Source organism: Oncorhynchus keta, chromosome 24 (genome assembly GCF_023373465.1).
Source record: "Oncorhynchus keta strain PuntledgeMale-10-30-2019 chromosome 24, Oket_V2, whole genome shotgun sequence".
Lineage (NCBI taxonomy): Eukaryota > Metazoa > Chordata > Actinopteri > Salmoniformes > Salmonidae > Oncorhynchus > Oncorhynchus keta.
The window spans coordinates 28,992,205-29,006,931 of NC_068444.1; the positions used below are offsets into that span (position 1 = coordinate 28,992,205).

Sequence of the window (14,727 nt, forward strand, 5' to 3'; positions counted from 1 at the left end):
TCTAACGTAGCTACATACAATATTGTGCCACAGTGGATTTTCACCACTGGGATGAGACGCCCTCTTCTTGCACAGTCTGGATTTGCAGGGGGAAATGTTTTTTTTTAGGAAGAACACAGGCTACAGAAACAGGCAGGCAGGCACTTGAGCCTCAGATGGTTGCTGTCCCCCTCTCTTTCCGACTGTGGGAGAGACTCAGCCAATCTGTGCACGGTGACGCTGCACAAGGCTGGATCTAGACGCGCTTCATCATAATATTTAACACACCCAACCCCAATCTCACATGCGAAGGACAGTGATTGTCTTTTTCCTTGCTCACAAGGCACACTGTAGTCTATCTCCGAGAGAGAAACCGAATCGGCACCTATCCGAATTATTTGTTTGATTCGTCTCGCTTTGGTTGTTTTGTATTGCCTGTCTTTATTCGGGATTTGCTGTGAACATTGCCATTTATTCTCATCCTGGGTCGCTTACTGTACTTTGTCTGCTGCGCCTTTACACGTTGTTTTATCGTTTCTAGTGGAAAATGAGTAGTCTTTCGAATAGTCTTCTTCTTAAATGATATTTTGACATTGGTGAATAGTGCTCTTTCCTATCCCGGACTGGACCAATGCGTAGCCCGTGCCCAGCGGATCCACGACAGCTCCGTTTCTCACACAGCAGAGTTCACGCTCAATGGCCGGACCGATGTGCGCCAGCAGACCCCGCCAACATACACCTCTGATGGATCATTTATCTACCGTTTTCGAGCTTCTTTCCAGACCCTTGCACTTCCTTTATACCGTGTATTGTGCGTAAAGCCTTGGGGTCGGAGCTGTAGAGCGAAAGCAATTGAGATAATGCCGCTTTCCCAACTCGACCGTTGGTCTGAACCGAGTCGACCTGTTTTACCTGGGCGCATGCGGAGAATCCTCTCGTTCTGAACCACAAAAGAAGCCTGCCGTCTGGATTTCTATGTGGTTGGAAATACAAAAGTTGAACACTGAAACATTTAGTCTACTCAAGACGGCAAGAAGTGAAGATGGTTACGTGTTCAACGTGTATTTAATTAAAGTGGCATCCAGCGTGATAAACATAATCAGTGATGTAGTGAGTCTTTTCATATGCGTGCTCATCATTTGCAGTAAATACTCGCAACTGCTCAAACAGGGGACTATGAAGATGATACTCTTCCGTAAATTCCGAGTTTTGATTCTCATGGTGTTTCTAATCGCCTGTTCGATGCACATCATGATAGACTTGTTACCAAAGCTGGAGAGGCGCAGCAACAGCGGCTGCTCCTGCTCGCACAAGCCGAGCGAGGACCCTCAGAACTGGGCTAAACACCGAGCTAGGTCGGGAGCGGAGTCAGGCTGGCCTAACAAACACACGCTGAGAATCCTCCAGGACTTCAGCAATGAGCCAAACTCTAACATCTCTTCCCATTCTCTGGAGAAGAACACCAAAGCGGGAAACAAAACGGAAGCCTTTAAACGGATTGAACATTATGCACAAAATGGTGACAAAAAGAGACGGTTCATACACGACACTGTGGTCACCAAAAACATACCTGTCAAGAGTTCAAGGTTGCTGGCTCTGTTTGACCACCCGTTATTCAAGAGAGCCTTACCGTCTCTGACCGACGAAGACACCTTGTTCAACGTCAACACAGACATCAGATTTGACCCCAACGCCGCCACAGAGAATCAGGAATGGTAACAGATATTTTATATATTTATAGACCATCACCACAATCGAAAAGTGATTATTAGCCTCTTTAAATTCAACCCAAGGCAATAGCACAAATTAAACAAACAATACACCTAGGATATTATGTGTAAATTACACATTTCATCTTGTTATTTCACATTAATGAAGGTGTTTTTACACAAATGGTTATAGGCTACCTAACCATATTAGCAAATGTCCCTCTTGCAAATTCAAGTCATGTCCTGTCAAAACACCTCTTAACACATGAAACACTCAAACGGAGGGTGGTTCAGGGCTGCAGAAAAAACAGGGATCACCTCTCCCTTCTCCTCCCTCCCCTCTTCCCCCCAGGCCCGCTGAAGGGAACATGGAGGAGTACACTCCAACAGGAGGAGAGCTGACGGCTGACTCCTACCCCAACTGGCTCCGCTTCCACATAGGGATTAATCGATATGAGCTCTACTCCAGACATAACCTAGTCATCGATGCCCTCCTCAGGGACTTGGTCTCACAGAGAATCACCAGCGTCGGTAAGTGAGAGGAGAGAAGGCAGCTCCTCTATAGCCCTGTCTCAGATCTGGTTGTACGTTATTCAGCCAAACCTTATGTCATATAGCAGGGTTAGACAACCCTGGTTCTGGAGTGCCGGATGCATTTCATTGTTTTGGTTTAACCAACATGGAAGTCCAGGTCTGTTGAATTTAGACTTAGCCCCGGGAAACGGGGGTGCTGAGGGTGCTGCAGCACCCCCTGAAAAAACAGAATAAAAAGAGTATATATATATATATATATATATATATATATATATATATACCTGTGACATAAAACCTGACTTTTCTGTCCTTGCATTTATGTCAGTGTAAGTTGACATTACTTCATATATTAAGCATTAATCAGTTCAATTTGACAATGAATGTGAACCCTGTAAGAATCCTGGATCGAGCTGTCGGACAGTTTGTTGTATAGAGATGTCAGAAATGCAGTGCTCCTACCATTTTGTGTCTTCATATGTTACGGGGTGAAAACAGTTTTCATGGGCACACAAATCCAAAATAATGAATTCAATTGCAAAATCGCAAGCCCCTAACCAAAAGAGTAACCTTAACTTGATACTTAAAACCTAAATTGATCCTGTCATTAACGTGTTTTTTCAATAATTCTGCCTAATACTTGATGGATGTGCATATGGTGTCCAGCTGACTAGTTAGGCTGTGATATTTTCACACGGCATCATCTGATCTAGAAAGGAATTTTCCGAATGACAGTCAAGTGACAAGCAGCTGTTCTGATAGCACATGCGATGCAACAACAGCCCAAGTGCTGGGAAAAAGGTGGTTTCGAGGAATGTCCAGAATCATTTGGTGTCTCATTCGTTACACTTGTGCCTGGATCCACGTTGGGTCTAAAATCATATGCGAATTGATGTTGATCATCTGTTGTTGTCTGCTTGATTTACAGCAGGGTGTCGTTAGATTTAACAGAGAAAGCATCAAGGTAATGTGTTCATGTTTTCACATGTTTTTGTGCCTCAGATTGGACACGGTCTACTTTGCGCAGTTGTGTAGGGTGGACTATTGCGCAACACCCAACACTATTCTGATGAATTATTCAGGATATAGTGGGCTTATTCACAACACTATCTGGTAATGAAATAACATGACAAATACATTTCGGTTTCCATGTTACACCTGCAATTTTAAACCATACAATTTCCTCAATTGTAATTATTGTAGTCAATTTAAAAGTTCTCCAGCTCCCTTATAATTATCTGTGATTTACGTTATTGCTAAGTTTTTGTTTGAATTTCTGTTGCGGTAAAACCACTTGCGGTTATTGTTAGGATGACAACTTGTCTTTCCATACAAATCCTTCCATTAAAAAGGAACCTGGTTGCTGCTCACTTTCTCATTATAAAAACAGCAATGGTGTAATTCAAATGGGGAGATGAATGATGCTGCTATTCATGGCTTTACTATGTGTCGTAGCGTCAGCCGCATAGGCTACAGACAAATCGTCATGCATCCAATCTATTTAGTCAGGCGATGTCCACATTATTCTCACATATTTTAGAATGAAATAATAATTGGAATGTTAATGCATTGGCAAGGCCTAAAAAAAAATATTTTCTTGAAGTGGTAAGCCCCTATTTTGTTATACACGTTTTGCATGCATTTTGGGGGAAGTGGGCCCTATATGTACAATGATATAAATTATACGACTGTGTTACATTGAGGTCCTTGGAAATTACAGTTAAGTGCTTGAAAAAGTCCCTGAAAGTCCTTGAATTGGACTTGCCAATGTCTGTATGATCGCTGCTTAAAGGATGTATACTATTAGTACTATGTTGTGGTGTTGGTGGAGTTATGGGTCAATTTGCATGTATTCACATTTATTCCACTAAGTACACAGGAAGAACTGCATAAAAAACATTTTGAGTTTTGTTTCAAACCATTTTCAAATGTTGATCCCAATGTCACACTTTGGCTTCATTATTCATAGAAAGACCCATAAACAGATCTGGGACCAGGCTATGTTCTCTCTCCAGATCCACACACAGTGAAACGAGAGAATGCAGGGTGGATGCAGCTTGGTCTGGCAGTATGGTCAGCTACATGCTGCTCCCTCCAGCCCATGTAATTACACAGCTATATGACTGAGTGGCTAGGATGTGAATGTCAATTGAGACTACAAAATCCAGCAGTTGGTAGTATGGGTTTTGCTTTGTATAGCAGGCCTAGCTACAGTCAGACCTACTTCACTCATTTACAGATATTTGGTCGTGTGAATTTGATGAGTTTATTTCCAAAACTCTACATCCACCAATATTGCTCATGGGTACCTTCATGTGTGTGTAAAAATATTACTGTTGTCAGATTTTTAATTAATAGATTCTGGGGATCTATTAAAATTTGTTTTTTTCTGCATTGTTTAGCTGGAATGGAGTGCGTCTATTCTGTATTTTTGAGTGTGATATTTGATTCTCACCTAGCTATCTTAAGATGAATGTACTAATAACTAAGAGCATATGTTAAATGACAAAAATGTTGAAAGTATGTATTTTACATACAGATCTCATATTACTGTATTGATATATATATTGATGTCAGAAATGTATCATTTGTACAGTTCTTTATTAAAAAAGGTAGTTATTTGCTACATTTGACTGTGTAAAACCTAGCAGTACTACTTATTTTTCTGAGAGTGAGGCGTATAAACACTACTCAGTCAAAAGTTTTAGAACACCTACTCATTCAAGGGGGTTTCTTCATTTTTACTATTTTCTACATTGTAGAATAATAGTGAAGACATCAAACTATGAAATAACACATATGGAATCATGTAGTAACCAAAAAGGTGTTAAACAAATCAAAGATTTGAGATTCTTCAAATAGCCACCCTTTGCCTTGATGACAGCTTTATGACAGCACACTCTTGGCATTCTCTCAACCAGCTTCACCTGGAATGCTTTTCCAACATTCCTGAAGGAGTTCCCACATATGCTGAGCACTTGTTAGCTGCTTTTCCTTAACTCTGCGGTTTGACTTATCCCAAACCATCTCAATTTGGTTGAGGTCGGGTTATTGTGGAGACCAGGTTATCTGATGCAGCACTCCATCATTCTCCTTCTTGGTAAAAATAGCCCTTACACAGTCTGGAGGTGTGTTGGGTCATTGTCCTGTTGAAAAACAAATGATAGTCCCACTAAGCCAAAACCAGATGGTATGGTGTATCGCTGCAGAATGCTGTGGTAGCCATGCTTGTTAAGTGTGCCTTGAATCTGTTCATCTACTCTGCGTCTCACAAAGACACAGCGGTTGGAATCAAAAATCTCAAATCTGGACTCATCAGACCAAAGGACAGATGTCCACTGGTCTGATGTCCATTGCTAGTGTTTCTTGGCCCAAGCAAGTCACATTTTCTTATCGATGACCTTTAGTAGTGGTTTCTTTGCAGCAATTCAACCGTCAAGGCCTGATTCACACAGTCTCCTCTGAACTGTTGATGTTGAGATGTGTCTGTTACTTGAACACAGTGAAGCATTTATTTGGGCTGCAATTTCTGAGACTGTTAACTCTAATGAACTTCTAACAAGTAATCTAACAAATTCACAACAACTACCTTATACACACAAATGTAAAGGGATGAATTAAAAATATGTACATATAAATATATGGACGAACGATGGCCGTGCAGCATAGGCAAGATGCAGTAGATGGTATAGAATACAGTATATACAGTGGGGCAAAAAAAAAGTATTTAGTCAGCCACCAATTGTGCAAGTTCTCCCACTTAAAAAGATGAGAGAGTCCTGTAATTTTCATCATAGGTACACTTCAACTATGACAGACAAAATGAGGAAAAATATCCAGAAAATCACATTGTAGGATTTTTAATGAATTTATTTGCAAATTATGGTGGAAAATAGGTATTTGGTCACCTACGAACAAGCACGATTTCTGGCTCTCACAGACCTTTAAATTAGTCTTTAAGAGGCTCCTCTGTCCTCCACTCGTTACCTGTATTAATGGCACCTGTTTGAACTTGTTATCAGTATAAAAGACACCTGTCCACAACCTCAAACAGTCACACTTCAAACTCCACTATGGCCAAGACCAAAGAGCTGTCAAAGGATGCCAGAAACAAAATTGTAGACCTGCATCAGGCTGGGAAGACTGAATCTGCAATGGGTAAGCAGCTTAGTTTGAAGAAATCAACTGTGGGAGCAATTATTAGGAAATGGAAGACATACAAGACCACTGATAATCTCCCTCGATCTGGGGTTCCATGCAAGATCTCACCCCGTGGGGTCAAAATGATCACAAGAACGGTGAGCAAAAATCCCAGAACCACACAGGGGGACCTAGTGAATGACCTGCAGAGAGCTGGGACCAAAGTAACATAGCCTACCATCAGTAACACACTACGCTGCCAGGGACTCAAATCCTGCAGTGCCAGACGTGTCCCCCTGCTTAAGCCAGTAAATGTCCAAGCTCGTCTGAAGTTTGCTAGAGAGCATTTGGATGATCCAGAAGAAGATTGGGAGAATGTCATATGGTCAGATGAAACCAAAATATAACTTTTTGGTAAAAACTCAACTTGTCAATGTTGAGTTGCATCCAAAGAACACCATACCTACTGTGAAGCATGGGGGTGGAAACATCATGCTTTGGGGCTGTTTTTCTGCAAAGGGACCAGGACGACTGATCCGTGTAAAGGAAAGAATGAATGGGGCCATGTATCGTGAGATTTTGAGTGAAAACCTCCTTCCATCAGCAAGGGCATTGAAGATGAAACGTGGCTGGGTCTTTCAGCATGACAATGATCCCAAACACACCGCCCGGGCAACGAATGAGTGGCTTCGTAAGAAGCATTTCAAGGTCCTGGAGTGGCCTAACCAGTCTCCAGATATCAACCCCATAGAACATCTTTGGAGGAAGTTGAAAGTCTGTGTTGCCCAGCAACAGCCTCAAAACATCACTGCTCTAGAGGAGATCTGCATGGAGGAATGGGCCAAAATACCAGCAACAGTGTGTGAAAACCTTGTGAAGACTTACAGAAAACGTTTGACCTCTGTCATTGCCAACAAAGGGTATATAACAAAGTCTTGAGATAATCTTTTGTCATTGACCAGATACTTATTTTCCACCATAATTTGCAAATTAATTAATTACAAATCCTACAATGTGATTTTTTGGATTTTTTTTTGTCTGTCATAGTTGAAGGGTACCTATGATGAGAATTACAGACCTCTCTCATCTTTTTAAGTGGGAGAACTTGCACAATTGGTGGCTGACTAAATACTTTTTTGCCCCACTGTACATATGAGATGAGTAATGTAGGATATGTAAACATTTTTAAAGTGGTGTTATTTAAAGTGACTAGTGATACCTTTATTAAGTCCATTTTTTTAAGTGGCCAGAGATTTGAGTCTGTATGTTGGCAGCAGCCTCTTTATGTTAGTGATGGCTGTTTTTCATTCTGATGGCCTTGAGATAGAAGCTGTTTTTCAGTCTCTCAGTCTCAGCTTTGATGCACCTGTACTGACCTCGCCTTCTGGATGATAACGGGGTGAACAGGCAGTGGGGTGGTTGTTGTCCTTTTGGCCTTCCTGTGACATCGGCTGCAGTACGTGTCCTGGAGGGTCGGTAGTTTGCCCCCGGTGAAGCGTTGTGCAGACCGCACTACCCTCTGGAGACTCTTGCGGTTGAGGGCGGCGCAGTTGCCGTACCAGGTGGTGATAAAGCCCGACAGGATGCTCTCGATTGTGCATCTGTTAAAGTTTGTGAGTGCTTTAGATGACAAACCAAATTTCTTCAGCCTCCTGAGGTTGAAGAGGCGCTGTTGTGCCTTCTTCATCACGCTGTCAGTGTGGGTGGACCATTTCAGTTTGTCTGTGATGTGTATGCCGAGGAACTTAAAACTTTCCACCTTCTCCTCTACTGTCCCGTTGATGTGGATAGGGGGGTGCTCTCTCTGCTGTTTCCTGAAGTCCACGATCATCTCCTTTGTTTTGTTGGCATTGAGTGAGATGTTATTTTCCTGACACCACACTCTGAGGGCCCTCACCCCTTCCATGTAGGCCATCTCGTTCTTGTTGGTAATCAGACCTACCACCATAGTGTCATCTGAAGTGTGCATTGCCACGCAGTCATGGTTGAATAGGGAGTACAGGAGAGGGCTGAGAACGCACACTTGTAGGGCCCCAGTATTGAGGATCAGCGGGGTGGAGATGTTGTTTCCTACCTTCACAATCTGGGGTTGGCCTGTCAGAAAGTCCAGGAGCCAGTTGCACAGGGCGGGGTCGAGACCCAGGGTCTCTCAAAGGACTTCATGATGACAGAAGTGAGTGCAATGGGGGAGTCATTTAGTTCAGTTACCTTAGCTTTCTTGGGAACAGGAACAATTGTGGCCATCTTGAAGAATGTGGGGACAACAGACTGGGATAGGGATTGATTGTATATGTTAGTAAACATACCAGCCAGCTGGTCTGTGCAGGCTCTGAGGACGCGGCTAGGGATGCGGTCTGGGCCGGCACGTTTAACACGTTTAAATGTTTTACTCACGTTGGCCACGGAGAAGGAGAGCCCACAGGATTTGGTAGTGGCCGTGTCAGTGGCACTGTATTTTCCTCAAAGCGTTTAATTGGTTTAATTTGTCTGCGAGCAAGAAATCGATGTCCGCTACGGGGCTGGTTTTCTTTTTGTAATCCGTGATTGACTGTAGACTCTGACACATGCTTCTAGTGTTTGAGCCGTTGAATTGCGACTCTAATTTGTCTCTATACTGACGCTTTGCTTGTTTGATTTCCTTGCGGAGGGAATAGCTGCACTGTTTGTATGGAATCCGATTGGTCAGATCAGCGTTGTATAGACCTGAGCATGGGCGTTTCCTGTTTTAGTTTCTGTCTATAGGCTGGGAGCAACAAAATGGAATCGTGATCAGATTTGCCGAAGACAGGGTGGGTGAGGGCTTTGTATGCATCACGGAAGTTAGAGTAGCAATGTGTCATGAACGTGAATAATTGGACCAAGGCGCAACGTGAGTAGAGTTCCACATTTTAAGATATTGAAACTTCAACAACAACAAAGATATAACGATCGTGAAATACGTAGGGCACATAGGCACTCATACAACACAATATCCCCCATAGTAGGTGGGAAAAAGGACACGCTAAGTATGATCCCCAATTAGAGGTAACGATTATCAGCTGCCTCCAATTGGGAACCATACACACACTCACCAACATAGAAATATAATACCTAGAAACCCCCTAGTCACGCCCTGACCTATTACACCATAGAAAACCCTGAGGGCTCTCTATGGTCAGGGCGTGCCACAATGGTACAGAATGAAACCAGCTCGTGTCGCTCATTTTATATGCTGAAAGAATTTAGTAAGTCTTGTTCTCAGGTTAGCATCCATGAATTCCTATGGATGATTGCTCCTACTGGGGAGTGCGAATATGTGTTACGCGGAGTGGAACAGGGGAACCCAAGAGCAGACTCAGACAAGGAGACTGGGATGAAGTAACCAGGATATTTATTGAAACACAGGATGGAGTGCAGGCCAGGGAAAGCTCAGATGGGTTGCAGGAAACCAGATGCGGAGGCTGAGGCTGGAGCGAGAGGGGTTGGGATAGGGTAAGCAGGTCAAGAGGGGAATTCAAGGGAGCAGTAGAGTCGGGAATCCAGGACAGAGTAACAGGATGACGAGACGTGGGACAGGAGACAGGGACCAGAGTCAGAGCGGGCAGAACTGTAGTGGAGAGGAAAACAGCATCAGGCAGGGAAACAGGATCTGAATAGTAACAAATGGCTAGAAGCGTAGACTGACTGAGCAGAGATTACGATCTGGCAGCGTGGAAGTGGCAGGGCTCAGTATTTGTAGAGGTCTTGATTACGGAACAGGTTGCAGCTGGTGGGGATCTGCTCTGACTCCAGCACACCTGTCTCCGCCCACACAATTACACACAGAGACAGAGGGAGAGGGAGAGACTACTGGGGGAGTGGTGGCAGGTCAAGGAGACACAGGATGAGCAGTAGAGGGCGTGGCAGGAGAAGATGTAACAATATGACAGACCGGTGGCTTCAGAAGTGTCTCAATGGCCAATACACAGCATCAGCAATCCAGGGTTTATATACATAATTGGTTTCGACCCCTCTTTATCTGATTTCTGCCACGGAAGTTCCCCAGGCTTCCCGTTTTAGGGAAGCCTGGTATTTGACGAGGGCATCTGATTACTAAGTGAGTATGCCAACAGTCTAGAGACTGAAGCATTGACATTTCCACTTGAACTTTTCACCCTCTTCTCTCCTTTGTACAGCACTTGTCAACATCTCTTTAACATGAAACAGCATGTTCTTCTTTTGAAAGACCATAAATGTGATTATTTTCAGTGCTGCTTCTTTGACTGATCATGTCAACAAAGCATAGCTGTTTTACTGAAGAGAAAACCTTCACCGTGGTGACCATTCACTAAAGCACATGGTTCAATCTAAAGCACACGGTTCAATCTATTAAGTTATAGTTGCTCTCTTTTGGGGGCAATATGTTTTACTGACCAAGAAAGTGACTTTGTTGAATTTTGTCCATTTTTGATGACTTGTTGTGTGTGTGTGTGTGTGTGTGTGTGAGAGAGACAAGGTGTGAGTGAGTGAGAGACTGAGAGACTCACACAGAGACCGAGAGACACACACACAGACCGAGTGACTGAGAGGCACACACAGAGGCCGAGAACCACACACAGAGACCGAGAGACCCACACAGAGACCGAGAGACCCACACAGAGACCGAGAGACCCACACAGAGACCGAGAGACCCACACAGAGACCGAGAAACACACACAGAGACCGAGAGACCCACACAGAGACCGAGAGACCCACACAGAGACCGAGAGACCCACACAGAGACCGAGAGACACACACAGAGACCGAGAGACACACACAGAGACTGAGAGACGCACACAGAGGCTGAGAAACACACACAGAGACCGAGAGACACACACAGAGACCGAGAAACACACACAGAGACCGAGAGACACACACAGAGACCGAGAGACACACACAGAGACCGAGAGACACACACAGAGACCGAGAGACACACACAGAGACTGAGAGACACACACAGAGACCGAGAAACACACACAGAGGCCGAGAAACACACACAGAGACCGAGAGACACACACAGAGACCGAGAAACACACACAGAGACCGAGAGACACACACAGAGACCGAGAAACACACACAGAGACCGAGAGACACACACAGAGACCGAGAGACACACACAGAGACCGAGAGACACACACAGAGACTGAGAGACGCACACAGAGGCCGAGAAACACACACAGAGACCGAGAGACACACACAGAGGCCGAGAGACCGAGAGACATACACAGAGGCCGAGAGACACACAAAGAGACAGAGAGACCGAGAGACACACAAAGAGACAGACAGAGACCGAGAGACAGAGACCCAAAGACAGACAGAGACCGAGAGACCGACAGTGAGAGACAGACAGACAAAGACAGACAGACAGATGGAAGAAAGAACACAGAGAGAGAGGAGAGAGAGAGAGAGAGAGAGCAAATGAGTGAAGAAATAAATTCAAAGAGAAGATAGGCTATGCCCACTGCCCACAAAATTAGGTGGAAACTGAGCTGCACGTTCTGACCTCCTGCCAAATGTATGACCATATTAGAGACACACATTTCCCACAGATCACAAAGACCCACAAAGAATTTGAAAGCAAGTCAAACATTGATAAACTCCCATATTTGTTAGGAGAACTATCACAGTGTGCAATCACAGCAGCAAGATCTGTGACCCATTGCCATGAGAAAAGGGCAACCAGTGGAACACAAACAACATTGTAAATACAATCTATATTTATATGTTTATTTATATTCTCCTACCTACCATTGGTACTTAAAAAAATGTCACATAACATTTGAAATGCCTTTATCTTTCTGAAGCCTTTGTGAGTGCAATGTTTACTCTTAATTTACATATACTTGTTTTTTGTTGTTTTTTGTTGTCATATTTGTTGATTGTTTACTTCACTTGCTGTGGCAATGTAAACATGTTTCCCATGTCAATAAAGCCCATTTGAATTTAATTTAGACAGAGAGCGGGAGTGAGAGAGAGAGAGAGAGACAGATAGAGAAAGAGACAGAGACAGAGAGAGAGGTGGAAACTGAACAACACTTCCTAACCTCCTGCCAAATGTATGACCATATTAGAGATGCATATTTCCCTCAGATTACACAGAAACACAAATCATTCAAAAACAAAGCCAATTTCAATCATATCTGTTGGGTGAAATACCACAGTGTGCCATCACAGCAGCAAGATGTGTGACCTGTTGCCACAGGAAAAGGGCAACCAGTGAAGAACAAACACTATTGTAAATACAACCCATATTTATGTTTATTTTCCCTTTTGTACTATTTGCACATCATTTGAAATGTCTTTATTATTTTGGAACGTTTGTGAGTGTAATGTTTACTGTTCATTTTTATTGTTTATATCACTTTGGTTTATTATCTAGTTCACTTGCTTAGGCAATGTTAACATGTGTTTCCCATGCCAATAAAGCCCTTAAATTGAATTGAATTTAAAATGGAGAGAGACAGAGACAGAGACTGAGGGAAGAAAGAACAGAGAGAAAATGAGGGAAGAAAGGAGAGAACAGAGAGAATAGAGAGCAATGTGATTGCACTCTCTATCCTTCACCTTCCAGTCTCCTTCCTGATCAAACAAACACTGTGATATCATCTGTCACTCACTTTAAGTACACTTGTTGCTTTCAAGACAACTGGGAACTCTGAAAAAACTAGGTCAAATCAGGACGTCAGCGATCTTCAGGTCGGAAAGTCAGAGATCTAGAAAGATGCCAGAGTTTCCGACTTGGAATTCTGAGTTGGATGACGGTTCAAAAAGATTTCCCCATTCTGAGCCCGTTTTCCAGCTGTCTTGATCACACTAAAGTCGGAGATCTCTGAGTTCTGAATTCCCAGTTGTTTTGAAAAACGGTTAGGCACACAGTCTGAAGTGAATCAGTGGGAGAGGTTGACCATCCTCTGGGGGGGATCATTACATGATTGACTAAATCATATTTGATGGTGTACTCTAAAATGTCATTCAGTGAGAAAATGATTCTGCCTTACTGTACATTTGCTGCCAATGACTATTTTGTTGTTTGTATTTTTTCCAACAGCCATGAAGTCTGGAGGCACCCAACTGAAACTGATCATGACGTTCCAGAACTATGGACAGGCTCTGTTCAAACCTATGAAGTAAGTAGACTGCTTATGCCAACCTACATAGATGTGTGTGTATTGTGTATATGTTGTGTAATTTGATAGATATTACTTGTTAGATATTACTACACTGTGGGAGCTAGAAGCACAAGCATTTCGCTACATAATGATAATCACGTGTATGTGACCAATAACATTGGATTTGATTTGATTTGACTGCCTATGCCAACCAGAAATGCTTCTCATGGTGATGTATTGTAGAGGTTCAATAGGCTATTTGTACAGATAAGGGGATAATCAATAAGGGGATAATCTCAACGTGGTCTTAGAGCATTTCGTAAATCCAAGACACTCCATTTGGTATGATATGTTACGTATGTATTAATGAGTGGGTGTCCATCATCCATTTCGTATATAATATGATATAAATTACAATTCATATGATATGTTACGAATTTGCAAAATGTATGATATGTTACGAACTCCAATTTGTTTTATGGGTAACATTAGCTAGGGGTGGCTAATGCTAATGTTAGCTAACTAGCTAACGTTAGCTAGGTTAGGGGTTAGGGTTAGGGGTTAATGGTAGGGTTAGGAGTTAGGTTAAAGGGGAAGGGTTAGCTAAAAGGGTTACGGTTATGGTTAGGGGAATGGTTAGCTAACATGCGAAGAAGTTCCAATGTAGCTAAAAAGTAGTAAGTAGTTGCTAAATAGCTAAATTGCTGAAGTTGTCCGTGATGAGATTCAAACACGCAACCTTTGGGTCTCTAGATGTTTGCGTATACGCCACCCATCTGTTGCTAGACATTCACATTATACTGTACGTCCACCCACCCACCCTGAACGACCAACCAACGAACCAAACAACCACCCACCCTCCTTTCATTTTTGGCTTAAATAACCTTCTGTTTTATGTAACCATACCAGATGTAAAATATACTAATTTCAGTGTCCCGGATTTATGTTCACTAGTCTATGAGAGTAGTCTGACAATCTAGATCAGGGGTCTCCGACAGGTAGTTCCCGCAAGCTACCAGTAGCTCTATGAGTAGCTTGCCATAAACAATATTTGGCATGACTGGCCCCATAAAATTATATTTGGTATTTTCCCGAAATCTGTTTTAAGAAAGAATTATTATACCGGGTATATTGACAGAAAAACCACCTATTGTACACCAAGGACCCAGGGAAGACTTGCAGGGTACAGGAGAAGAGAAGAATGTGCCTATTTGAAGGCTATAAAAAAAAGATAGTAGGTTGCGACATGTTAAATAAAAATA

At 42.9% G+C, this 14,727-nt stretch overlaps 1 protein-coding gene across 1 annotated transcript in view; it reads left to right on the forward strand.

The window, feature by feature from the left end:
- Positions 1-273: 273 nt before the first annotated feature.
- The window catches only part of fam20cb (FAM20C golgi associated secretory pathway kinase b), a 90,164-nt gene continuing 75,710 nt past the window's right edge, over positions 274-14,727 (forward strand). The window contains exons 1-3 of the mRNA XM_035801332.2: positions 274-1,694; positions 2,041-2,219; positions 13,405-13,483. Of these exons, the coding sequence (XP_035657225.1) occupies positions 955-1,694; positions 2,041-2,219; positions 13,405-13,483 (998 nt within the window). The 5' untranslated portion in view covers positions 274-954. The remainder of the gene's footprint in view (positions 1,695-2,040; positions 2,220-13,404; positions 13,484-14,727) is intronic.